The 27,235-nt window shown below is 43.3% G+C and overlaps 3 protein-coding genes across 12 annotated transcripts in view; 1 reads left to right on the top strand and 2 right to left on the bottom strand.

The window, feature by feature from the left end:
- The window catches only part of KIF3A (kinesin family member 3A), a 49,926-nt gene extending 39,169 nt beyond the window's left edge, over nucleotides 1-10,757 (bottom strand). For 2 of the 3 annotated variants that reach the window (XM_086704384.1, XM_086704391.1), the window contains exons 1-2: nucleotides 10,582-10,757; nucleotides 7,183-7,456 (exon numbers count right to left, since the gene is read on the bottom strand). In XM_086704384.1, coding sequence (XP_086560510.1) covers nucleotides 7,183-7,456; nucleotides 10,582-10,587 — 280 coding nt within the window. In that variant the 5' untranslated portion in view covers nucleotides 10,588-10,757. Of the gene's footprint in view, nucleotides 1-7,182; nucleotides 7,457-10,089; nucleotides 10,269-10,581 lie in introns of those variants that run through there. The other variant, XM_086704395.1, reaches the window with a different exon arrangement.
- Nucleotides 10,758-10,863: 106 nt separating this feature from the next.
- Nucleotides 10,864-19,687, top strand: CCNI2 (cyclin I family member 2). Its single transcript, XM_086716588.1, has 5 exons — nucleotides 10,864-10,928; nucleotides 16,206-16,564; nucleotides 17,027-17,220; nucleotides 17,731-17,805; nucleotides 19,310-19,687. Exons 1-5 carry the CDS (start codon nucleotides 10,864-10,866, stop codon nucleotides 19,481-19,483), a joined length of 867 nt encoding a protein of 288 aa, XP_086572714.1. The 3' UTR covers nucleotides 19,484-19,687.
- SEPTIN8 (septin 8) overlaps nucleotides 19,275-27,235 on the bottom strand; it is a 26,321-nt gene continuing 18,360 nt past the window's right edge. For 4 of the 8 annotated variants that reach the window (XM_086704364.1, XM_086704372.1, XM_086704329.1 and 1 more), the window contains one exon: nucleotides 19,275-20,598. In XM_086704364.1, coding sequence (XP_086560490.1) covers nucleotides 20,433-20,598 — 166 coding nt within the window. In that variant the 3' untranslated portion in view covers nucleotides 19,275-20,432. Of the gene's footprint in view, nucleotides 20,599-26,383; nucleotides 27,073-27,235 lie in introns of those variants that run through there. The other 4 variants (XM_025924508.2, XM_086704339.1, XM_086704324.1 and 1 more) reach the window with 3 other exon arrangements.

The following is a 27,235-nucleotide window of genomic DNA, read 5'->3' as shown; positions in this document are numbered from 1 at the left end:
GAGTATTATCCATTATCAGCATAAATAAAGATATAAGCTATCAAGCCATGAAAAGACACGGGGAAAACTTCAGGGCCTATTAACTAAGTGGAAGAAGCCAAACTGAAAGTTTACATACTGTATGATATTCTAGAAAAGGTGAAACTATGGAGACAATAAAAGCATTAGTGGTTGCCAGGCTTAGTAGGGGAAGGAAAGATAAACAAGCAGTGCACAGAAAGAAACTATTATTTATGATATTACAACAGTAGACACATGTCATTATATTTTTTGTCAAAGCCCACAGAATGTACAAGAGTGAACCCTAATGTGAACTATGGACTTTGGATGATAATGACATGTCAGTGTATGTTCATCATTTGTAACAAATACACCACTGTAGTGGAGGATGTTGAGAGTGGGGAACTTTGTATACGTTTGGGGATAAAGGATATATGGGAAATCTCTGTGCTTTTTTCTTTCTTTCTTTTTTTAATATTTTTTAATGTTTGCTTATTTTTGAGAGAGAGACAGAGTACAGGTGGGGTAGGGGCAAAGAGAGAAGGAGACACAGAATCTGAAGCAGACTCCAGGCTTTGAGCTGTCAGCACAGAGCCTGACGCGGGACTCAAACTCACGAACTGCAAGATCATGACCTGAGCTGAAGTCGGACACTCAACCGACTGAGCCACCCAGGCGCCCGTCTCTGTACTTTTTTCAATTTTGCTTTAAACTAAAACTGTTCTAAAAAAACGAAGTTCACTAACTTTTTAAAAAAGTTTTAAATGGTAGAAGGATTATGTATTTGTCTTTCCACATTTGAATAATACATTTAAATAATGTAACATTCTAGGGGCGCCTGGGTGGCGCAGTCGGTTAAGCGTCCGACTTCAGCCAGGTCACGATCTCGCGGTCCGTGAGTTCGAGCCCCGCGTCGGGCTCTGGGCTGATGGCTCGGAGCCTGGAGCCTGTTTCCGATTCTGTGTCTCCCTCTCTCTCTGCCCCTCCCCCGTTCATGCTCTGTCTCTCTCTGTCCCAAAAATAAATAAACGTTGAAAAAAAAAAAAATTAAAAAAAAAAAATAAAAAAAAAACGAAGTTCACTAACTTTTTAAAAAAGTTTTAAATGGTAGAAGGATTATGTATTTGTCTTTCCACATTTGAATAATACATTTAAATAATGTAACATTCTATGTTACAGCAGTCCTGATTTTGGTCCTTTTTCCAAATGTTTTTCTATGTTACTATCAACAATTTTCAGTCAGCATAATAGGTGCAAAATAGGTGAAAAGTCCCTTGACATTTACATACTAATTCATACAACATTTTTTAAAATACACAGTTCTATTATTTCAAAATTAAACTTGTGACACTTCAGCTTCCAACAAAGATAGAGTAACAAGGACCAGATTCACCCTCCTGACTGAAACAAATACGAAGCAACAGTTTTCAAGACCATGGACTCCAGTCAACAAAAGGCCGTGACCCCTGAAAACTGGCAAACAGGTGAGGTGGGCCCTATGACAGCCCAGAGAGCTATGGCTTCCAGAGAGCCCAACGCAGCTATATGCTGTAGGGCACAGCAGTAGAGAGGACAACAGTGCACACAAAACTCCAGATTCCAGACATCTACAGATGGTCTTCCTCAAGTACTCAGCTGAGTACTAAGCATCTCAAGAGTGTGAGGAAACTATCTAAATGGAGGGGGGGGGGGCGGGAATCATTTGGAAGGAAGAGTCCCCGGCACTCAAACAGGCCAGAAACAGTATCTATTTATACCAGTCAGACTGGAAAACCTCATGATTCACAGGACATTAGGTACAAAAAGGTCTTGCCTCATTCTTAGGGAAATAACCTCAGACTGAACACTGTTCCACTCCTAACTAAAGATCTTAAAAGATCTAAAAGAATCAAACCATTTTCAAGTAACTGCAACTCAGAACAAAATTCATCAATGTTTATAGAAATAAAAAAATTCAAGAGCCAAGGTGAAACTCACAGTGTCCTGGCACCCAACCAAAATTTGCCAAACTTGCAAAAAAGATATGACTCTTAATGAAAAAATCCATCAATCAGTCAAAACCAATTCAGAATGGACACAAATGTTAGAATTAGCAGATAGGGACATTAAAACAGTTATAAAAACTATATTCTACATGTTAAAAAGTTAGGTGGAAACTTTGGATGGATATTTGAAAGAACTTGGACAGAAGATACAACAAAGACCCAAATCAAACTTCTAAAGATAAAAATTACATGTGGGATGAAAAATACAATAGATAAGGTAAATGGCAGATTCAACAATGCAGAATAGAAGATCAGTCAACTTGAATATATATCAGTAGAAACAGTAAAAAATGTAACAGAGGAAAAAAATAGAAAAAAGAAAAACAGCATCAATGAGCTGTGGGACAATTTCAAGCAGTCTGATATACATGTCACTGCAGACCCCCAAAAAAAGGGTGGGGACAGGAAAAATATTTGAAGAGACAATGCCTGAAATTTTTCCAAATCTGATGAAAACTACAAACTCACAGATCCAAAAAGCTTAATGAATAGTAAGCACAGAAACATAAAGAAAAATACATGGCACATCATAATCAAATTGCTCAAAACCAGTGATAGAGAAGATCTTAAAAGCACCCAAAGAAAGATATGTCATGTAAAGAAGAACTAAGATAAGAAGAAAAGCAGAATTCCAGGAGGAAAAAATGCAAATGAGAAGACAGGAGAGGTATATTCTTCAAGTATTAAAAAAAGCTATCAACCTAGAATCCTATACCTAGTGAAAATTTCTTTCAAAAACAAAGGCAAAATAAATACTTTTTAGACTACAAAATCTGAAAGAATTCATCACCAGTAGACTTGCACTTGAGAAATATTTAAGGAAGTTTTTCAAACCAGAAGGAATGTTACTAGATGGAAATATAGATCTACATAAAGGAATAAAGAGTACCAAAAATGTTAACTACATAAGTAGTTATAAGTAATATATGTTTTTTCCTATTATTTAAATCTCTTTAAAAGATAACTGATGGTTTAAACAAAAATATTAACAATGTGGTTTGGAGTGCATAACATGTAGAAGTAAACAACAGCACAATACTGAGGAGACAACCACTGGAAGTACAGCACTACAAAATTTTTTTAAGTAGCACAGTATCACCTGAAGGTAAAGTGGGATACATTAAAGATTTATACTATAAACTTTAATGCAACCACTAAAATAAAACAAAGATGTATTGCTATATATGCCAACAGAGAAGAATGGAATAATAAAAATAATACAAAAGAAGGCATAAAAAGAGGAAAAGAGTACAAAGAGAAAACAAAAAGCAAGACATAAATTGTCTCAATACCCGCAGTGAAGAAGCAGAGTTACCAAGACTGAGTTTAAAAAAACACACACACACACACTCAAAATACTACCAACTATACAGTGCTGTGCCAAAAAGAGCTAACAACAGATCTGGGACTGCTATTCTTTGAGAGACCTGCTTTCAAAGGTGGCTTTTGACTAGCACCTGGGAATTTGGATTTAAGAAGGGTTCTCATCACTCCCTAACTGGTAAGAGTAGCTCACTATGCCTAACTTGTTTATATAAACAAGGTGGTTTGTGCTAAACACCTGCTTTCCTTCTCCTGAGAGCCTGGGATCTTGGCAAGTGCTAGGCTGAGGGTGCCCATATGAGCAGGCTCCAATAAAAACTTTGGGCACTGTGTCTCTTACAGAGCTTCTCTGACAAACAACATTTAACAAGTACTATCGTAGTCAATGGTAGAACAGTTAAGCACATCTTGTGTGCCTACTAGTAGGAGAGGACTCTTGGAAGTCTGTACCTGGTTTCCTCCATACTTCACCCCAGGCACCTTTTCCCTTTGCTGTTTTTTGTTTTCTTTCTTCCTTTTTTCATTTCTTTTCTTTCTTCCTTCCTTTCCTTCTTTCTTTTGGCTATGCATGTGTGTCTTTTTTGCTCTAATAAGCCAAAGCTGTAAGTACAACTATAGACTGACTCCCTTGACTTCTAGCAATCTGCAAATGTGGTAATCTTAGTGACTTCCAGTATAGCTACCTACTAGAAATGCACTTTCAATATAAAAACACAAGTAGGTTCAAAGTAGAAGGATGAAAGAAGATATACTATGTTAACATAGCATCAAAAGAAAATTAGAATGTCTATATCAATATCAGACAAAGTAGGTTTCAGAGTAAGGAATATTACCAGGGATAAAGAGAGTAATTTCATCATGAAAAAGAGATTAACTCACCACAAGGATTTAAAACGCCTAAGCATTTATGCACCTACTCAGAGGGTTTCAAAATTCATTAAGTAAAAAGTGATAGAACTGAAAGGAAAAAGCAAATACAAAAACGAAGTCAGAGAATTCGAAACCCCTCTCTCAGTAATTGACACACCAAGTAGAAAATAATTAAGTATAAAGAAAATCTGAACGACACTATTGAACAAATTGATGTAATGAAATGAACATTTATAGAACACTCCACCCAACAACAGCAAAATACACATTCTTTTCAAGAATATACAAACATTTAGGGGAGCCTGGGTGGCTCAGTCGGTTGGGTGTCCGACTTCAGCTCAGGTCATGATCTCACGGTTCATGGGTTTGAGCCCTGCATCAGGCTCTGTGCTGACAGCTCAGAGCCTGGAGCCTGCTTCTGATTCTGTCTCCCTCTCTCTAGCCCTCCCCCACTCACACTCTGTCTCACTCTCTCTCTCTCTCTCTCTCTCTCAAAAAATAAACATTAAAAAAATTTTTTTTAAAGAATATACAAACATTTAATAATAAACTTCAGGGGCGCCTGGGTGGCGCAGTCGGTTAAGCGTACGACTTCAGTCAGGTCACGATCTCGCAGTCCGGGAGTTCGAGCCCCGCGTCAGGCTCTGGGCTGATGGCTCAGAGCCTGGAGCCTATTTCCGATTCTGTGTCTCCCTCTCTCTCTGCCCCTCCCCCATTCATGCTCTGTCTCTGTCCCAAAAATAAATAAACGTTGAAAAAAAAAAAATAATAATAATAAACTTCATTCTAGATTATATGACACATCTCTAATTTCAAAAGATTCAAGTTTTACATAGTATTTCTCTGACTAAAATGGAATTAAACTAGACATCAGTAACAGATCTCTGGAAAATCCCAAAATATCTGGAAATGAACACTTTTTTATTTTTTTTAAGTATTTTTTTAATATTTATTTTTGAGAAAGAGAGCACGCGCAACATAGCACGAGCAGGGTACAGGAAGAGAAAGAGGGAGACACAGGATTTGAAGAAGGCTCCAGGCTCCGAGCTGACAGCACAGAGGCCCACACGGGGCTTGAATCCACTAACTGTGAGATCATGACCTGAGCCAAAGTCAGACACTTAACTGACTGAGCCACCCAGGCACCCCTTAACACATTTCTAAATAACCCAAGGATCAAAGAAGAAATCAAAAGGGAAGGAAGAAAGTTCTTGCACTGCATGAAAATGAAAACACAGTGTGTCAAAATCCATACAATGCTACTAACGCAGTAGTTAGGGGTTAATTCATAGCATTAAACCTCTATATTAGAAAGGAATATAGGTCTCAAAACAATGACCTCAGCTTCCACCATAACAAAGAAAAAGAGGAATAAAGTAGGAGGGAAAAATAATGATCAAGGCAGAAATTCACAAAATAGAAAATGTAAAAAATAATAAAGGAAAATTATTAAAACCAAAAGCCAGTTTTTTGACAAAATCAGTAAAATTGTTAAACCTCCTGCCAGACTAATCACAAGAAAAAGAGAAGACACAAATTACGACCTATCATTATCACGTACCAGTATCTTACTGAAAAAGATCACACCACATTCTAACATAAGAATGATAGAGGACTGGGGCGCCTGGGTGGCGCAGTCGGTTAAGCGTCCAACTTCAGCCAGGTCACGATCTTGCAGTCCGTGAGTTCGAGCCCCGCGTCGGGCTCTGGGCTGATGGCTCAGAGCCTGGAGCCTGTTTCTGATTCTGTGTCTCCCTCTCTCTCTGCCCCTCCCCCGTTCATGCTCTGTCTCTCTCTGTCCCAAAAATAAATAAACGTTGAAAAAAAAAAAATTTAAAAAAAAAAAAAAAGAATGATAGAGGACTGACATAAACAACTTGTTGCCAATAAATTCGACAAATTCCATGACAGATAAACTACCGGAGCTTACTAAAAGAAAAATAGGTAACTTGAACATCGCTATATTATTAAAGAAATTGAATCTTTAGTTAAAAACCTTCCCACAGGGTTCCCTGGTGGCTCAGTCAGTTAAGCATCTGACTCTTGATTTCAGCTCACGTCATGATCTCACGATTCACAAGATCCAGCCCTGCACTGATGGTGTGGAGCCTGCTTGGGATTCCCTCTCTCCCTCTCTCTCTGCTCCCCCACCTCAAAAATAAACAAACATTTAGAAAATAAGTATATGAAAAGCTGCTCAATATTATTAGTTACAGAGAAATACAAGTTAAAACAATGAAATACCACCACAGAGCCTCTACAACAGCTATAATTAAAAAGACTGATAATCTAAATGTTGGTGAGAATGTGAGGAAACTAGAACCCTCATACCATGCTCATGAGGAAAACAAATTAATAGTCACCACTCTCAAAAACAGTTTGGCAATTTCTTCAAAAACAAATATACCTTAACCATATGACCCAGAAATTCCACTTCTAGGTATCTACCCAAGAGAAATTTTAAAATTTAGTTGCATAAAGACTTATAAAAGAATGTTCACAGCAGGACTATTTATAATAGGCAAAAAACTGGAACAATCCAAATTTCCATCAAAGATCACTAAAGGAGGTATATTCATAAAATGGAATTCAGCATTAAAAAGGAACAAAGAACTGATATACACAACAACATGGGTGACCCTCAACAACATTATACAAGTGAAAGAAAACAGATAATAAAGATGAGATAGAGTATGCTTTGGTTTACATGGAATTTCAAGGAAAGACAGAACTATAGACAAAAGCAGGTCAACGGCAGCCTGGAGATGGGAATGCAAAGGCACATAAAGAAATTCCAGGGGTCATAAAACTGGATTGTGGTGATAGTTTCAAAACTGTATGTATTTACTGTAACTCATCAAACTGTATGATTACAATGGGTGGAATTATAGGGTATTAATACCTCAATAAAGTTATTTTTTAAAAAAGTGGACTTTATACTCACCATTGTAGCCTTCAAGAACAGAATCAATAATAGGTCTTGCAGTTAAGTTATAAACATCAAGTTGTTTACTCTCTGGTCCAAACACAGTATCAAAAGTAAATGTCTTTGGAGGTTCATTGGAAGAATCAGTCTTATGTACAGTAATAGTTCCCCTCATCTCATCCACACTGACAGCTTGTTTATAGCACATTGATTTCTCTCTCTCGTTGAGGGGCCGGCACCTAACAACCACCTTCACATTATCACAGCTTTCAGGCTTCTCTGATTTATTGATCTGGTGAAGAAAATATTCACAAATAATGAAAAGAATATTTACTTTTACCTTCAGCAAATTAAATTTCAAATTTGAAAAAGGCTACTTTGCCATCCTAGTACCTTGCACATATTAAATACTCCATGAATATTTGTTAAATGCAATTAAAGATCTTACAGATATATAGAAAAGGCTTATTAAAAGATATGAAAAGGCAAATAGTTTTTTTTTTATAATACAAATGAGGGGAGAGAAAATCTAATTTACATTTATAGTAAATAAGTGCTATTCAAGCAGAAAATGAACCAGTATATTATAGACTGCCTTTCTGCATAAAAGTCCCTGACTTCCTCTGTGTTTCCTGCCTATAGGAAAACACACGTGAACATGGTTAACAACTTTAATCAAGAATATAGTAGTAGGTTCTGTGTTCCCGAGACTTTTATTTTCTACAATGCATTAGTCAAATGTTTTTTTAATCACGTAACTGTATGTAGTCTATCTTCTCTATAGAAGACAACATTAAATAAAACACAGAAAAGAAAGCCCAACAGCAGACATAAATGTTTTAGTATGCCTCTAACCTTATGAACATCTATACATGTAAAGTTTCAATTTTTGAAATTTTATGATTAAGACTCTATGTTAAAATATAATCCTTAACAAAGACAAATACTGTACGATTTCACTTATACGTGGAATCTAAAAAAAACAAATGAACAAACAAAACAAAACTTGTAGATACAAAGAACAGATTAGTGGTTGCCAGAGGGGAGTTGGGTTCGGAGGTAGACAAAATGGGTGAAAGGGATCAAAATGTACAAACTTCCAGTTATAAAATACATGAGTCATGTATAAATAATATATGGCATGGTGACTACAGTCAATAATACATATTTGAAAATACATATTTGGAAGTTGCTGAAAGACTGTATCTTGAAATTTCTCATAAGAAAAAAAAAATTTAACTCTGGCGATGGATGGTAACTAGACTTACTGTGGGGATTATTTCACGAGGAATACAAATATTAAATCACGTGGTACAGGTGAAATTATTATAGGTCAATTATACTTCAATTAGAAAAATACAATCCGGTTACTGAAGTAAAGGTCAATCGTTTAGTTGAACAGTACCAACACAAGATACCTCTCCCCTTCTCTACTTTCACCACATTAGTCTAGTCCCCATTCTCCCACCCTGCATTGTAAGGCTCCTTAATGGGACACCTGCATCTAGTTACTACATGGCAGTCAGCTTCAACACAAATTTAATCATGACGCTCCCTTAGTTACAACTCGGCAAAGGCTTCCCGCTGACATCACTGACATAAGGACTGTGTATGAAAATCACAGTCCTTAAGGCGGCCTTTAAGACCTGGCTCTGGCCCATGTCTACTTGTCTAGCCTTATTTCACAAGTTTCCCTGCTTGGCTTTCTTAGCCACAGCCACACGGGTTTCTTTGGTTTTTTTTTTAAGCCTTTTCTGTTCACCATGCTCCTTCTTACCACAAGCCTCTCCATGTGCTGTTCCTTCTGCCTAGAACATTCCTCACTCTCACCTTCACTTAGATCTCACCAAAACAGCCACTTCACTTGGAAAGACTTCCCTAACTAGGTCAAATCCTGGTATAGGCCCTGAGAGCACCCTACTCTCTCCCTCCTCTACAACGGTTTCAATTCTACTTTGCTTCTTATTTGACTGTCTGTCCTATCTGTCTACACTAGAGGTTGCGAACTGGTATTCAAGGGACCGAATTCAGCCCACAAATACTTTTTGTTTGGCTCATAGGATTTAAAAATATTTTTTAATTAGTTGCTAAAATTCAAAAATGGAGAAATTTCATAAAAATAACAATTTCTAGATTCTCTTGGAAAAAAAACGATGATTTGGGTGGCTCAGTTGGTTAAGTGTCTGACTTTGGCTCAGGTCACCATCTTGTGGTTCGTGGGTTTGAGCCCCGTGACCAGCTCTGTGCTGACAGCTCAGAGCATGGAGCCTGCTTCAGATTCTGTGTCTCCCTCTCTCTCTCAAAAATAAACATTAAAAATAATTTTTTAAGAAAAAAAAGATGATCTAACATGTATAGGCCAGCGTTCCTACATAGAAACACCTTACAACTCACCAGAAGCTACTTTCTATTATATGCCACCCATTCACTTCGTTAATGTTAAGGGTCTTGTCTCTACCAACATGATTTTCACCTCTGCCCATTAAGGCAAGCTTCTATCTTCCCAAGTTCAAGAACCTGTCTGGCTTTGCTCAATATTTTACCTCCAGTGCCTAACATGTGATTGATTCCCAGTATTTGCTGAGTGAACTGATAAATAACTTGAAAGCAAGATCACGGAACAAATACTAAGCATTTAATGCTAAATGTCAAGTAATGTCCTTCAATTCCGTTGTGCGTTACCTTATTTCATCCTGATAAAACCCCATGAGGAAAAGTTTAATTACGTGGGAATTAAAGACCCAGAAAGATTAAATAATTGTCCGAGGCCTCGGACCAGAAGAAAAACAACCAAAGCCCTATGTGTTCTCCATGACCCTATAATGGACTTAGGACGCCCCCTATTAAATGTACGATAATGTCCTGTGAAATCCTACAAGACAAACATACCACCCAACCCCCGGCCTCACACACAAAGACACCTACGGGTTACATTCTGCACTGTAAGCGAAAGCACCACGAGAGGAATGACAGCTCGAGTCAAGGGCTGGAGTAAGAACAGGCAGCTCTCGTTTCGCTCCTTTACGGAGCTGGGCTCCTTGGCGTACAGACCCCACCAGGTGCGGAGCATCCAAAGCCGACCCCCCGCGGCCGCTCCCAGGCGCCCCACTCAGCTAGCAGGGCTGGGAGCGAGAGCGCATCCTCAGGCGCTGTGCCTTTATGTCAAGCAGCACAGGCCCTGCGGGATGCAGCACCGGCGAAGACAGCAGGGCCTGCCCGGGGCCCCTCCCAGGACCGGCAGGATCCTCGCGGGCTCGAGCCCACCCGCCAGGCTCCCCAACCGCTGGGGCCAGCAGAGCTGACCCTGCCCCGCCCCACCCCAGACGCCTGCCTGTTCCGCGCCTCCATGGCAACAGCCGCGCCCCCGAGCCAGGCCGCTGGGATGAGGAATCCCAGCAGCTGAGCGACTCTCCTCACCGGCATCGTGGCTCCCTCCTGTGCCCCGCTGACGTCCCCGCCCTGGGCGCAGTCCAACGGCGCCGGGTTCGCAGGAGAGGTTTGTCAGAGATTACCGAAATACCGCCTTGGCGCTCTCGAGACTGCGGCTCCTCGGGCGAGAGCAGGCTGTGCGCAAGCGCACTGCGAGCTCGCCCCGCCCCGTCCCCGGGCCTCAGGCTCTCTCGGCCTTCTGAATTACGCCTGCGCGGAAGCTTTCCGAGTCCGTCTCCTAGGACGCCAGACTAAGGCTGCGCCTGCGCAATGCTGCCATTCGACTGCGCTAGAACTCTGGCCCGCATTGGGGCGGGGATACCTGGCTGCCACCGGTAGGCAGGGGGAGGCGCTGCTAAATCCCGCGACTACCTTTCTGGCTCTGGCAATATTCCCAGTATTAAAAACAACCATAGGGGGGCACCTGGGTGGCTCAGTCGCTTGAGCGTCCGACTTAAGCTCAGGTCATGATCTCATAGTCCGTGACTTTGAGCCCCGCGTCGGGCTCTGTGCTGACAGCTCAGAGCCTGGAGCCTGTTTCAGATTCTTTGTCTCCCTCTCTCTGCCCCTTCCCCGCTCATGCTCTCTCTCTTCTCTCGAAAATGAGTAAACGTTAAAAAAAAAAAAAAAAAAAAAAAAAACCATAGGAAAAAATTTAAAAAGCAGTTGTACACTGCGTCCATGCGGAGAGCGAAAGACTCAGCCTGATTGCTGACTTGTTTATGACCTCTCTTACAGATAAGGTCATAAGGAGCTTTGTAGGTGTTTTCACAAGTATCTCCAGAGCCTAAAATAGGACTTAAAATAGGACCTAGCACAGAGTAGGTTTTCAATAAATATTTGTGAAAGAACGAATGATCTGGATCCATCTTCTTTCCTGTCTGAAGCTCGCTCTGAACACCAACTACTGGGCTTGGATGTGCAATAGGCTTTTCAAGATCATCCTTGTCAAAAATTGAAAGGTTGATTCCCTCCCCCGCCCACACACACACTGCTACTGCCCATCCCCACCCCAAACCCCTGGCGAAACGTTAAAAAAAAAAAAAAAAAAAAAAAAAAAAAAAAAAAAGGTGCCCTCTCAGACTTGCCTCAGCATAATAAATCTAAGCTGAATCCTGACAATTGCTCAGGTCAAACCAGTCTCTTTTTCTCATACCCAATAATCAATCTTTAAGCAGAGCTGCTTGTTTCTATCTTCAAAGTAGAACCAGAATCTAACCCTTTCTCACTACCACGATCACCTGTTATCTGTATTACTACAACAGCTCAAAACTGGTTTCCTTGAGTGCACCCTTGTCCTCCTTTAGATGTTTTCAACACAGGAGCCAGAAAGATGGTGTTTAAACATGAATCAGATAGTGTCTTTTCTCTATTCAAAACCTGCCGATGATTTCCTATCTCACAAACTGAAAGTCACAGGCCCTTTCCCCACTTCCTACAATCTTCCCTCTTGCTCATTATTTTGCACCAGCCCCACTTGGCCTCCTTCAATGGACCTTCCGGGCATGGTTCCATCTTAGAACGAAAGAGCTTTTGCACTTGCAGTAGGAAATAATAAAGACATCTATAAAGCATTTTACTTAGTGCCAGTGTACTATTCTAAGTGCTTTACTTTCTTTTTTTATTATTTAATCCATATAAAAACCTTTTGAAATAGGTACTGTTAGTCATTTTACTAGAAAATAAGAACAAGTATTTTACAGATAAACAAACTCACGTACAGAGCCATTAAGTAACCGTCCAAAGTCAGACACAGGGGCAGTGACAAAGCTCAGATCCAAACTTAAGCCCTGGAAAGCTCTCCCTCTAAATATCCCGATGACTCCCCCACCTCTTTCAGAATGTCTTTGTTCACACATCACCTTCTCAATGAGTCCTACCATGACCTCTCCACTTAAAATTTCAGCTTTCATCACCCATCTTCTTATATCTTCTCCCTATTTTATATTTCTCCATAGTATTTATCACCATCTAATATACTGTATATATATATTATGTAAACACATATACATAGCTTTCTTGAGATATAATCAGACATCATACAAGTCACCAATTTAAATTGTAAACATAAATGGCTTTTATTATATACACAGACTATAACCACAATCAATTTTAAACATTTTCATCACCCCAAAAAGGGACTCTATATTCATTATAGTGACTCCCACTCATCCCACCCGCTCCTCGCCAACATCCTAGCCCTAGGCAATCACCAATCTACTTTATGTCTCATAGATTTGCCTATTTGGAACCTTTCATATAAATTGAATTATATAATATGTGGCCTTTTGTGAATGACTTCTATCACTTAGAGTAATGTTTTCAAGCTTCAGCCCTGTTGTGGAATATACCAGTAATTCTGTACTTATAAGGCTGAGTAATATTCCGTTATGTGGATATACCACGTTTTTATACATTTGTCACTTGATGGACATTTGGGTTATTTCTACTTTTTGGCCATTATGAATATTGCCACTACAAGTTTCTGTGTGAACATGTTTCATTTCTCTTACATCTAATATGCCTACAAGTGGAATTGCTGAGTCATTCAGTAACTGTAATGTTTAACATTTTGAGGAACTACTGAACTTTTCTCTACAATGATCACACCACCAGCAATTTTTCATTCTCACCAGCAACGTTATGAGGTTTACAATTCCACCACATCCTCAGCAACACTTGCTACTTTCTTGTTTTGTTTTGTGTTTTGTTTTTATAGTCATACTACTGGTGTAAAATAGGATCCTATTACAGTTTTGATTTACAATTTCTTGATAACTAATGATGCATTTGCTTTCACCTGCTTATTGACCATTTGGACATCTTCTTTGGAGAAGCGTCTGTGCAAATCCTTTGCCCATTTTGTCTTTTCATTATTAAGTTGTAAGAGTTCCTTCTGTATGCTAAATACAAGTCCCTTTTGGGATACACAGTATGCATAAATTTTTCTCTGTGAGTTGTGTTTTTAATTTCTGGAGAGCATTCTCTGAAGCTCAAAAGTTTTTTGATTTAGATCACATACAATTTATATATATTTTTTCTTTTGCTGTTTCTTTCGTTGTGCTTTTGGTACATATCTAACAAACCGTTTCCTAACCCCAGGTCATGCAGACTTATTCTTCTAAGAATTTTATAGTTTTAGCTCATACATTTAGATCTATGATGTATTTTGAATTATGTTTACATAATAGTGTGGTACAGGGATCCAGCCTCATTGTTTGCATATGAATATCCAGCTGTCCTACCACCATTTGCTGAAAAAACTATTCTTCCCTCCACTGAACCACTTGTAGCACCCTTGCCAAAAATCAGTTGATCATGAATGTGACTGTTGATTTCCAGACTCTCAATTCAATTCCATTGATCTAAATGGCTAACCAAATGCCAGTACACCTTGATTGCTATAGGTTTGTAGTAGGTTTTGAAGTCAAATAGTATGAGACCTCCATCTTTGTTCTCTTTTTTCAAGATTGTTTTGGCTATTGTGAATCCTTTGCATTTCCATGGAAACTTTAGAAACACCTTGTAAATTTCTGCAGAAAGCCATCTGGAAACTTAACAGGAATTACATTGAATCTATAGATCAATTTGGTAAGTATTGCCATTTTAACAATGCAAGTCTTTTAATCTATGAACATGGAATGCCTTTCCATTTATTTATGTCTTCTTTAATTTCAGTGATGTTTTGTCATTTTCAATATGTAAATAATGCAGTTTTTGGTTGTATTCTTGAATATTTTAGTCTTTTGTATGCTATTGAAAATGGAATTATTTTCTTTCTTTTTTTTAAGTTTATTTATTTTGAGAGTGAGAGAGAGTGTGAGCAGGGGAGGGGTAGAGAAAGAGGGAGAATCTCAAGCAGGCTCCACACTGTCAGCGCAGAGCCCACTGTGGGGCTCGATCCCGACAACCATGAGATCAAGTCCTGAGCCAAAATCAAGAGTTGGATGCTTAAGCGACTGAGCCACCCAGGCATCCCTGGAATTATTTTCTTAATTTTATTTTCAGATTGCTCATTGATAGTGTATAAAAAATTGATTTTTTCTAGTACACTGACCTTGTACTCTGAACTTCCATGAACTTATTACTTCTAATAGTTTTTTAGCAGATTCCTTAGGATCTTCTATATACAAGATCTTTATTTCTTCATCTGAAAGATAATTTCATTAGATACACAATTCGAGGTTGGTAGCATTTTTCTCTCAACACTTTAAATATCTCGGCCCACATCTTGCTTGCATGATCTCTGAAGAGAACTGAAATGTAATTCTTATCTTTGCTCTTCTATAGGTAAGTTTCTTCCCCTCTCCGCCTCCAGCTTCTTTCAAAACTTTATCTTTGATTCTCTGTAGTTTGAATGATATGCCTAGGTATACTTGGGGGGCATTTATCCCACCTGGTGTTCTTTGAGATTCCTCGTTCTGTGGTTTGGTGTCTCATATTACCTGAGGAAATTCTCAGTCATCATCACTCCAAATATTTCTTCTATTCCTTTTTCTTTCTTCTCCTTCTGACATTCACATATATTTTAATGTAAATTCAATGTAATGTAAATCTTAATGAAATATATCTCACGTAAATAAAAGTGCACAAATCAAAAATGCACCGCTTGATCAGTTTTCGCAAGGCGAACACGTGTGTAATCAGCATCCAAATCAAGAAATAGAACATTTCCAGCCCTGGAAGCTCCTTGTGTTCCTTCCCAGTCACTATCCACGGCCCTCTAACGGTAACCACTATCTTAACTCTTAACGTTACAGATTTCGTTTTTCTTGTTCTTATACTTTATGTTAATGGAATTATACAGTATGACGTCTTTTGTCTCTGTCCCTCAACATTCAGTATTATGTTTGTGAGATTTTTTTCTTGTTGGGTGGAGCATTAGTCCATTCTTTTTCAATGTGGTAGTATTCCATAGTGTGAACATACAAAAATTTGTTTATTTCATTCAATTGCTGACGGACATTTGGGGCTATGACAACATTGCGTAGGTGTCTTTTTGATACACATATATGAATTTCTGTTGAGCATATACTTAAAAGTGAAATCGCTGGGATTTCTATATATTCTGTTCATGTTTATTATCTGTCTCTCCTGGCTAGAATGTAAACTCCATGTCTGTGTTATTCACTGTTATGTCCTAACATTGTAGGCCTTCACTGATTAACTGCTGATCGGAAAAATATATGCATGAAGGAACTACTTTGTGAGGCAGATTTTGCCTTTTTTTAAGAGTCGAAGTAAACAGGACTGAGAGCTCAAGTCCCATAAACGAGATCACACAGAGTCAGAATTCCATCTCAAGGGTGTCTGACTGAGGAACGCTCTGGACGCTTCTCTACCTGGTCTTGTGTGCCGCAAAGCCCTACTGTGAAATAAGACGCAGGGTCTGCGGCCCCGTGAACTTCTCCAGGGCCGAAGTGCTCACCAGGTGACGCATTCCGGGTTCGGGACTCTGGTCCTGGGGCTTCGGGCATCGGGTGGGGAAGAAGCGCTCAGCAGGAGGTGGGGGCGGGGAGTGAAAGAAGACGGAATCCTTCACCCACCGGCAAGCACTCCACGCGCCACAAGCCGTGAGCAAGTGTCAAAGCCCGGCGGGTTGGGAGTTCCAGGAGCTGCTGCGCGCCCGGGCTGGGGGTGGGCCCGCCAAACCCTCCCCGCCCCGGCGCGGCCCCAGCTGCAAGTCCCCCGCGCCGGGTTATAAAAGGCCGGCTATGGCGGGACCCAGACCCAGGAGCCGGCGCTCGCCATGGCCTCCGGCAGGCGGCTCCCCTCGCAACCTTCAGCCCCAGGGGGGAGATCAGAGCCGCGTTTGGGCGAAGCGGCCCGCGGCATTCTTCTCCCGCGGCCTTGGTGGAACCCGTAGCTCTCCGCGCCGTCACCGAGAGGACCCCGAGCTGCCTGTCCCGCTTTCGGTGCCGCGCCAAGTCCGCAACTCCCGCGGCCACCCCTCCAGGCCTCAACCCCGCGGGTGCCGTGCGAATGGGGACGCCCTCTGGATAAGCGCCGACTGGCCGCCCACCCGCAACTGGCCCTGGGCCGCGAGGCGCGCCCGTCGCGTGGCGGTCAACCCCAGGTAGCGGGCCCCGCGGCCAGAGCCTTCCGGGAGCACGTTCACCCCCTTCCCCTTGCGCGCACGGGACGCGGCCGGGTTCCACCTGCGCCCGCGCCCAGGTGAGCAGCACCCTGGAGGCGGGGACCTTCACCAGGTGCGTGCCATGCACGAGGCACGAGGCGGCGGTCGCTAGCCCCTCTCACAGAGAGGGCGCCTTTCTGGTAGGTGCTTCGGAAGAGGTCTTGAGTTGGGACACTCTGCTTAGGACCAAAACGGGCGCGAGGACCATCTCAATCCGTGAATCGCTGGGCAACACTCAGTCCCATCGCGGTTTAAGGTGCAGGGACGTCTCACATCCCCTATGGTGACCTTCAGCAGGCTTGCGAACCTACACTGGCCACCAACGACCTTCCCTGCCCTCCCCTACCCCTTCTTTCCAACAGGCTGAGATCTGCCACAAGGTCCAGGAAATCGTGTTGTCGCTCCTGGGGCTTAAGAACATTTTTAACTTCTCCCAAATTACTTTTAACCTGGCTCTCACTACCTTCAGCCGCCTACTGGTTTCAGTAAAGGTAGGGGCTCTGGGGGTGGTAATAGAGGGTGGGAGAAGAAACTGACCTCTGCCCTTGATTGCTGCCTGAGAGGTGCACTATCCCAGCTGCTTAGAGGCTCATAAACTAAGGGTTACATCCCACTACCCAGCCTGTCTGGCTCAATGTTGTGTGGCTGTCCCTCTGAAGGGACCTAGCTGGGAAAAGACTTACTGTGTGATCATGTGGGGTGTGTTTGTCTGGATCTCGCCATTGCAGCCTGTGGTCATGATGTGTTCCCCGAAATGGTGCTGTATTTCCCACCCTCGTTCATCCCTCTAACAAGGGACTACTGACTAGCCACTGGTGCTTCTGAAATCAGGGGCATATTCACGGGTCAAATGTAAAACATGGCACTAACTGGTGGAGGAATACGATACATCTCTTTTTGAAGAAAGGAAAAAACTTAATTTCCCAAAGAAACCCACCGGTGCTTGACTATTTGTTCCTGGCATTCATATTCTGGTCAAATGTGTTTGTTCCATACTTCAGATAAGAGAGAGATTACTCCATTGTGTCATGATTACTTGCTTGAGACTTGCTGCCACATTTAACGAAGAAGAGGAGGTAGGCATCCCTGGGAGTCCACTCTGGGCTGCTTTTGAAGTATAGGAGTGTTATACTGGAACATTCAGACTCCCAGAAAGGTGTGTCCTTAGGAATGGTGGGCTTTTTAGAAAATTCATTAACTTCCTAGGATCTCTGCTGTGCTGCCTTTAGCCTTGTTGGACCTCACGACCCCATAATGGGCACTCAGAACAGCTGAATTCTCTTGGTCCAGCAAACCCAGAGGCCTGATCTCCTGGCAGATATATCTTTATTGGTCGATGTCTGATGCCACCTCCCACTGAACAGAAACATTGGCTGTTGAGCTAGGAAAAAGGCCTCCCCAAACCATGTGCCGTAATGTCCCCCCCTAGAAACCTGTTGAGACTTAAGGACTTGTCTGTGTCACTGAAGCTGCTCTTCAGGGACTTTGGGACCCTTCTCTTGAGAGGCAGGAGGGCCATGTGCCAGGGGTCGAGGAGATGCCCCCACAAGTGCTTCAGGCTTGCTTCAACTTGGCAGTTTCACTGTAGTTTCTGTTCAGAAGATTCTCTCCCAATACCCTTTCCAGACCCCCCTCCTTCCATCTCCACAAACTTTCCCCCTTTAGGGATAGTAAAGCCTGTCATTGCCACAGGGTTCCCCTTGGCTCAGTTCAGGGTCTGAAGGGTCAGAAAATATCGCTTGTGTGTCCAGTTCCAAACATTCAGTAAAAATGCTTTTAACTCCTGTCCATTACAATATAATGTGTGCTCCCCTCCAACAAAGTTGCTTTTTTTTTTCAACTAAAAATCAAGTAAATGACCCTTAAAATAAGTGTTTGTGGAGGTTATAATAGTAGTTGGCTTACCTAAAAAAGTAGACTAGTCTGTGCAGCACCTGGTACTTGAATAAGTCTTATAAGTCCCTCTGGGAAAAAGTCCTTGTTTTTCCAGAACTGAACCACCTTAAATCAAGGTTGAAGGAAACGTGGTTGCAGCTATGGTGTTGCCAAAACCACGGGAGATTTTGTGAGTGAGCCTGTCTAGTGCAGACCGGGAAGTTCAAAGACCTACTTTTGCTCTCTATAACAAGTAATCACCGTGGGGGTCGGGAACAGGAATGATAAGGATAAAAACCGTGGGTGAGTTCTTGCAGCTGAATGGGGGGCATGCGGCACAGCCCCACCCTCCAAAGCACCTTTGGGCATGAGCTGGAGTGCATTTGTGGATCGAGGCCTGTTTGCACTGAAACACCATATTGTACACCTAAAATTGACCTCACACCGTATGTTAACTACGCTGCAGTTAAAACAAAAAGTTGTTTGCAGAGGGTGACCATGTGCCATTCACTACATGTTGTCATAACTACCTGGGACTTGACACATGGCCAAAATCTGACTTGGTGTTTCTGTCAGAAGCATTTTCTGTGGCATGTCACGAGAAGACAACTCTCCTAGGGTCACGGATGCCCGGTTCCCATGGATAAGAAAACAAGTTACCATGACATGATACAGGGCTTTGGCCTCTTTATTTTCTTTTTACAGTTAATTCCACGCATAAAAGACTTCATAAAGCACTACGGCTCTGGCTGTACCCCGGGAGAGCTGCTGAGGGTGGAGCTGGCTATTTTGGACAGACTGCATCGGGACCTCTATATTGGGATACCGCTGGACTTCTTGACCATAGTAAGTACGAGGAGTTTGCAGAGTCTGCCCTAGACTCGTGTGCGCCTTTGGAACAGCTGTTCACAACATAGGATGGCAAAGCACAGGCGTGCACACGTCCTTACACGTACCACAGTGAGGTGACCCACAGGGCTCATGACACACGTAAGAGGGAAAATGGAGATCTTAAATCCAACACAGTTCCACCAGACCCCCGCTTCTAAAAGACAATAGATTATAAAGATTTTTTTGACGGCACTGTTGTGGTGAGTTTCTCTTTAAATACACACTGCAAAAATATTTAACTTTCCATTCTATGAATACTGTACATAAAAAGCTGTCTGCCTGTGCTACACTTTACACACATTCACTTAGCTGTCTTTATTCACCTACACACGATCCTTATTGAGGCTTTAGACCATATTGATCTGGCACTTAAAAAATATTGTATTAGTTGGTATTTTTTGAGTTGGGGAATGATGGTCATTCTTAAGGAATGATTCCGTTAGTAAGGCAAAATTATGCAATGGGAAATGTATGGGGTTTTGGTCGGTTAGGAAGCATGAAGATTAAATCACTAAGGGCTGTATCATTCTGAAAACTGGCCATTGTTGCCAAGTTGCAGTATACAGATACAAGTAACTTTTCTGCTATCTTAATCTTGAATAGTATGCTTCTGTTTTTCAGAACTGAAACATTGTCATCTAGGTACTTTGAGCTCTTAATGACCATCCCAGGAAGCAGATTGTCTTTTCTCTCCAAGGTTGAAGCTCAGCTTGGCCACAGAATGAGTATTAAGCTTCAAGTCCCTTATGGGGCCATGGGTGGGAATGGAAGGGGTTGGGCAACATCGGATGCTCCCTGATGGAAATTTAACTTGTTTGCACTTTTGGTCATTGATATATGAAAGGTATGGGGTTTTCTGTTCTAACGTTAAAAACCACGGTCTCTAGTTCCATGCCCTGGTGGTCCTGGGCTGGCCCCACGTGGTGGAGCTGCTGCCTCAGAGGAATCCTTCCCTCCACGTCGCGTCCCTGACCAGGCAGCTGCAGCACTGTATGGCGGGCCACCAGCTGCTGCAGTTCAAGGGCTCCACACTGGCCTTGGTCATCATCACCTTAGAGTTGGAGAGGCTCATGCCCGACTGGTGTACTCCTATATCTGATCTGCTAAAGAAAGCACAGGTAGACATCAACTTTGCCCCGGACCAGGCTCTCAGTTTTGCCCCTTGAGCTGATGCACTCTGCCCCCAAAATGGTACGCATCGCCCTTCTTGGCCCCTGTGGGCTCCAGATGTTCTGGCCACAATGACTCTGTGAAGAGTCTACCTAAGGCCTAGGCTTTGTACACTTGGCATACCCTCTGGATGAGTATGGGGTACATGTTCCCTTCACTGGACCAATTGGGTGGGTTTCTTGACAGTGAAAAGAGCTTTATCTCAGTGGCAGCCCTTGTTGTCAAGAGGATGGGGTGAAGTCCGGGGCATGTGCCCGACTCAGGAGGAAGCACCCCTGAGCTTAATATTGCAGCGTGTAAATCTCAGACCCCTCACCTTTTATCTGACTGTATGGTACCGGGTACTGGGGTACCATGAGGGAGGCACTGAAGGATCGGAATCTCTGAGTATGGACAGGGTAAGATGGAAATGCATAGTTAGATGAATGACAGTTTTACTGAGGTTGGAGGTGGATGTCCCTGAGATGGTGGGGTTAATGCTCTTGAGCCAAACAGTTGGACCTTCCTGAAATTACTCTGTGCTAACATTTAAGCACTCACTATTTTATTTGGAATGTAAAATGGTTCTGTTTCAAGGATGACTCTATTTTAATTACAGGTCAGTAGTGAGCAGTTGAGCCACTGCAAGGAACTTGTAAAGCAGCACCTGAGAAGTTTGTAGTCCTCTTCCTGCTCAGACAACTTTGTTTCACTTCCCAGCCTCTGTGCCCCTACCCTAGTACCCTTTAGAGCATCATGGCAACCCCTTCGTGCTGGGACGCCTCTAAATTCTAGGCTTTATGGATCCTGTAACAATAAAGGAAGAAGGCACTGGAAGGCAACTGAGAAAAAGCTCCCGAGTCTTGAGAAGGCAGTAAGGAGAAAAAAGGCAGGTCGGGGGTCCCTTTTGGGAAGGGTGGTCTGACAGATCAAGACCCTGCTCTCTTCTCTCCCATGGGTCCGAGACCAGCATGAATGAATGAATGGTCATACTGCACCTTGGTTTTCCCTTCTCCTTCAGCATGGACTGGTAGTGGCCCATAAGGGAACTGGAGTCAGGCCAGCAGTGGGCCTTGCTCAGGACCGAAGGGCCGGGCTGGTTCTGACTGACCAGCTTGTGCTGCTCCACCTACGGAGCTGGCCAGATTCTGTCAGCTTCCCAGACTTCTGGGAAGTGTAGCACTTCAAGTGCCACTGACCTTGCCCATCATGGCAAAAATGGGACCATTTCTCCAAATGAATGTCCCCTGACTTGGCCATGACTTAGGTCTTCTCTCCATAAGACCTGGATCATAAAGTATGCTTTGTTCAATGTACAGTAACTTGGTCAAGCTTCACACGTTTGTCCTTTGTTACTCTTAAGCAAAGTAGTGTACTACCTTAGAGGAATTTTATGTTTAAGAATGATCTCAGCAGCTGACCCCTGATGGGGAAACACAGCTCTGAGAGCTTTAGGTCGAGATGAGCAGGTTCTGAGGCTGAGGCTGCTCCCAACATGGCACTGCTAGAAGGAGATGACTGGCACAGCCGTGAGGGAGAAGCCAACTGTCTCTAGGACAGCAGGACACTACACAGCCATTGTCTGGGCAGGAGAGTCCAGCAGGCAGAGCTGCCCCCTGGAGCTGTGTAAGCAGCGTCGGGAATACGAATGACAGAACCACACACTTCACAGTGATTTCTGAAGTCTTGCCACCCTGAGCAGTTTTGTGTAAACAGGCTAAGCTGTGAGGAATACGACCTGCTGCTAGATGCAGAGAGGTCACAGACCAGGTAGACTATAACAGTGCGCGTATGAATCTCTACCTATTGGCCACACAAATTTGCCTGGTGGAGCTTCTGTAAAAATAAAGTTTAATTCCTTTCAACCTCATCAGAATCTTATTTTAAATGTATTGGATATCCAGCATTTAGACTCGATAGTCACATACACTTAGAATACCACCTCCTGGGTCCCAGCAACAGCTGTCTGTAGTCCAGCACCAATGGAGAGGCTGAGGCACAGCCTGCTGCTCACGGCAACCCCTCCCAGGGCCACAGCTGCCCCCTGCCCCCTTCCTTGCGCTGGGAGTGAGGACTGGGGGCAGGGGGAGCAGGGAGTACGGGCTCCTGCTGAGCACCCACCCCAGCTCTGGCTCTCTCTGACTTTGCAGAACTGCAGGGAAGTCTTGACCTCTTAACTAGGGAGCTCTGAGTGGAAGCTGGGTCCTCAACGCTAATCTCTCAGAGAAAGGAGAAGGTGGACCTGTGTGTGAACCCTGTACTGAGAAAAGGGACAGCCCTGCTTTAGTAAACAGTATTGCTCTTTGAGAAAGCAAACTTCTGCGTTGCCAAGTACCACTTGGGAGTTTGAGAAAAGTTTTTAGGCTGTTGAGGCTCACCTTGGGATTCCAGGTCCCATCTTCCTCTCTCTCTCTCTCTCTCTCTCCCTCTCCCTCTCTTTTTAAGCAACTCCTATCCCACCTCAGATCAGAGATTGCGATTGTTGTGGTGGGAGAAGTATGGACACGATTTGTCTTGCTTTTGTCCCTGTCTACAGAAGGGGAGGGATTGGTGAAGGACTGTAGCTGCAGAAAATGGAGAGGAGAGAAGACACGGGCAGATGGGCTGAGAACAGAGTAGGGGAGCATCCTGGGCCTTTTTAATACTTGTCCAAATATTACTTCCCCCAGATGGGTGAGCGAGCTGTACAATGCTGTTCCCTCTACCAATGTCACCTTTGTCTCCTCTGGTTTCCTGGAGGGTCTTTGTCCTTCAAAGCTCGGTGAAGACTTTGCTTCCCTGCTAGCTGACTCCCCACAGGGAGAGCTGAGCTGAACGTTCATTAGGGGCGTCTGCACACAAGTCTCCCCGGTGTGCTGTCACCTCTCTGACCTGAGTCCCCCTCTCCTTGTTTTGGTCTTCCCAGTGATGAACCTAGTGCCCAGTAGAGAAAGCTCCTCTGCAAATGAATCCACAAGCTTGTCATCGCTTCCCTCCAGCACTGGTCTGCCCTTTCTCAGCCAAATATCCACCTGCCAGGGCATCCCACCTCTACCAAACCATCTCAGGTCCACCAACCCACACTTTTGTGTGTCAAACTGCACACTTCAATTGTGGCTACATTTTCACTATAAGTCCATCATCCCACTGGGTTGCCAAGTAGCAACTGTAGCTCAGGAATCAAGGGTACAGGCTACCAATAATCAAATCTCAACTCCACCAGTTACTAGCTGTGTGACTCTGGGTAATTACTTTACCTCTCTGCCTTACCTATAAAATGGGGGGGGGGGGGAATAGTACCTGATCTTGGAATTATTATGAATATTAGAGGAATTAATGCACGTAATGCAATTCAGAACAATGCCTGACACACCATAAGAACTCAGATGTTAGTTGTCCCACGTCAAGCCTCTTCCACAAGGATGTAAACTCTTAAAAGGCAGCCCTTCCCTTCTCTGGTGGCCTGCACCCATTCACGCACGCTGAAGATTGATGGACCATAGGCTCTCTCCTATGACTCTTTCCTCCATCCCACACCCATTCCAGAGCTTTTCACAGATGCCCACAGCAGGAGTCACTATTGAAACACAACTCCTATAGAAGCTGGCCAACCCCACAAAGTTCACAGAAAAGACAAGCTGTGTTTTACCACAGTCGTAGCAGATTAATAGGCTAGAAAACATGTTAAATCAGAAAAGCTACTGCCCAAAAAAGACACCACAAAAACTCAAAATAAATGCAAAATTTAATGGGGAAAAAAAAAGAGTACAAAGTGAATGGAAAGGAACAAAAACAGTCAATGTATGAAGGAGTAAATGAATTAACAGGTGAAGCAGTTTTAGAAAAGCATGTTAACGTAACAGACGAGCAAGCCACACTTCCCTTGGGCCTCTTATCCAGTAATATGAGCCCCACTTAACGAGCACCCACACATAGACACATGGAAACATATATGCAGTCAGTCTGCACAATTACAAACCACCTCCATTCAGGTTACCCATCACCAGGGTAACCATTCATGCCGGTTTGCCTGAGACCGTTCCAGCTTACACCTGTTGATCTGGCATGATTATTAACAGGACCTGCTTTCAATCTGAAAAGTCTCAGTTTGGACAATAAATTATATGATTCTACCCAAAACCAACGTAGCTCATGAGAGACATGATCATAAATGCCAGCATGACCCCACTGACAGTCCTAATAATGCTAAAAGATGATTCTGAAAAGGAGAGGCAAATCAGATCCTGACTACAAGGGTCACATCCCGGACGGGGTAGCTTGTTAAATAACGGCACGTTTTAAGCTCATTTTGTGCATCAAGGATTAATTTGGTCTCAGCTGAAGATGATAAACTTACAAACACAAATAGCCCAGGGAGAGAATGGTGGCAAGGCTCACTAGAGCCGATGGTACCTGTGGAAGCAGCTCAGACCCCAGAAAGTGTTAAGAGTGACAGGTCTCCTGAGAGATGCTGGGAAGCCCTGCACCCATAGGAAGGTAACCAGCCACAGTTCCGACCTTCCAGTATGCCCGAGCTGCAGCCCACAGGCTGTGGTGAATGGGTGGCAGGAGCTGTCCACTCCAGAGTCCCCAAATTGGCCCGTGAACCAGGAATCTCTGTTTCTTATATAACCAGCAAATCCTCTGGGTCACTGAGCCTCATCTTCAGAAATACATTAGCTGACAGAGGCTATCTTACAGGTCATGCCTCAGCCAAAATGAATACACTCTCACACATATAATCCCCCTAAAGTCAAGCCACCGACAGTCCACATGTGCCTTAGGTATACGCTGATTGGCCTTTTGAATGCCCACACTGAAGCCCCTTACAATCTGGATCCACCCCTGGTCACGGCATGACACTTCGAGCAGTTGCACTCCGGACATCCGTAAGACCTTCTCTGCTCCTGGTGAGGAGGACAAGGCTGCCTTTTTCCTGCCGTGCCTCTGGGGACACACACACGGCTCGCCCCTCCTCCCCACTCTGAATGGAGCCCCATCTCAGAAGGGCAGGACGAAGCCACGACTTGGTCCTGGAAATCAGTAAAGCAGGCCAAGGCAGAAAGGCGGAAACAGCAATGGGAAGGAGGACAGAGGACATGAAAAACAAACGACCAATCCGACAATAAATTAGCGCGACTTCCCAAGGCTTCCGACTAGGGAGTGCACTAGACTGTGAGCTGCCTGAGGGCAGAGCTGCGTGTTATTCTGAGTACACTGTATCTAGCACAGTGCTCCATCAACATTAAATGAAATCCTTTCATCTACTCATTTTTTTTATCTATTTCATCACACCATATTCTCAGCCCTGATACTCGCAGTGGCTCGCAGACCAACAGGAACATCGGAGAATCAATACTGCCAGTACTTCCTCACAATGATCCCCTGAAGAACGCAGTGGAGGTGGGAAAGCTCCTTGGCTGGTAGTGTTTTCTCAAATAGTCCACATACATCAGACACCTTCGTGTCTTTGCTTTGTGAGTCAGCCAGGAAAACAGAAAACAACGACCTTGAGATAAAAAAACGACCTTTTCCCGGCAGAGTACTCTTTGCATTTGGAATATGCAGGATTGGTTTGGGGGGGGTCTTAGTTGGAGTCAAACACTTAACACACACGTGGAGTGGTCCCTGTGTATGGGTAGCACCTGTGGAGCACACAGACAACGGCTTTGGGCTGCTGTTCCATTTACGTCCACATTTAAAACACTGCATGCGGTCTCCTTCGTGTCCCACTTTCATCCATAAAGAAATTCCAAACACTGTCATCACAGGATGTTTATTACCCACCTCTCCCTAAATATTATAGGGATACTTTATACATAAGAAAGGTTTAGAGATATTTTTAGTTTTTAAAAAATGAGGGAATCTGGGTTACTTATGAAAATAACGGGAGAGGATATTATTTGTCTTTACGCTTGTGCCAAAATAAAAATTTAGAAGTATCTTAAAAGTTATTATTGAAATTAAGCTCTAGGTTAGAAAAATTAAACTGAGGGGGAATCGAGCGAATTTTGCAGCATGTATACCAGACCACGCGGCCACACCTAGGGCACCGCATGAGTTGCCATCTTGACGCTGAACAATTAGGCCGAGCATCGCCGGCTGGGGCCTTCGCTAGAGTGGCACATAACTGCTCCGTCAAGGAATAGTGACACTGTAAATGGAAGACCAGCCACTGGCTCTGAAAAAAATAAACCTTGTCAGTTTTGGATTCCAGCATTCATGGCTTTGACGTGTTTGCATAGAGAGGGTGGCCCACCAGGCCCAGGGCAGCCTGGGGGTGGGGGTAGGGGACAAAGCAAGGCTGTAAACACTGGAGTCTGTACCGGCTCCCAGTCCGTCCTCACACCATGTTATGGGAGAAGAAGGGTCACAAGGTGTAACTCAAGCAACTTAACACATGAAAGTCTAAAGTCCGCTCTTGACATGTAAGTCTGTGCGTGCGTTAACTGAAAAATAAAAATAAAACAAACAAAACAAAAACAGACACATTAAAAGATACGCAGACAACCAAATCAAACAGAAACAAAAGACAGCAAGTTGGCTGCTGGGAAAGGGCAGTCAGTTTGGCATTTGTGGCGAGCAAAGCAGAGAATTTGCTTTAGTTTGTGG

Source organism: Puma concolor, chromosome A1 (assembly GCF_028749965.1).
Source record: "Puma concolor isolate L17-30 chromosome A1, mPumCon1.1.hap2, whole genome shotgun sequence".
Taxonomy (NCBI): domain Eukaryota; kingdom Metazoa; phylum Chordata; class Mammalia; order Carnivora; family Felidae; genus Puma; species Puma concolor.
Note: the sequence above shows the minus strand (reverse complement) of the source record. Positions and strands in the feature narration are given on the sequence as shown.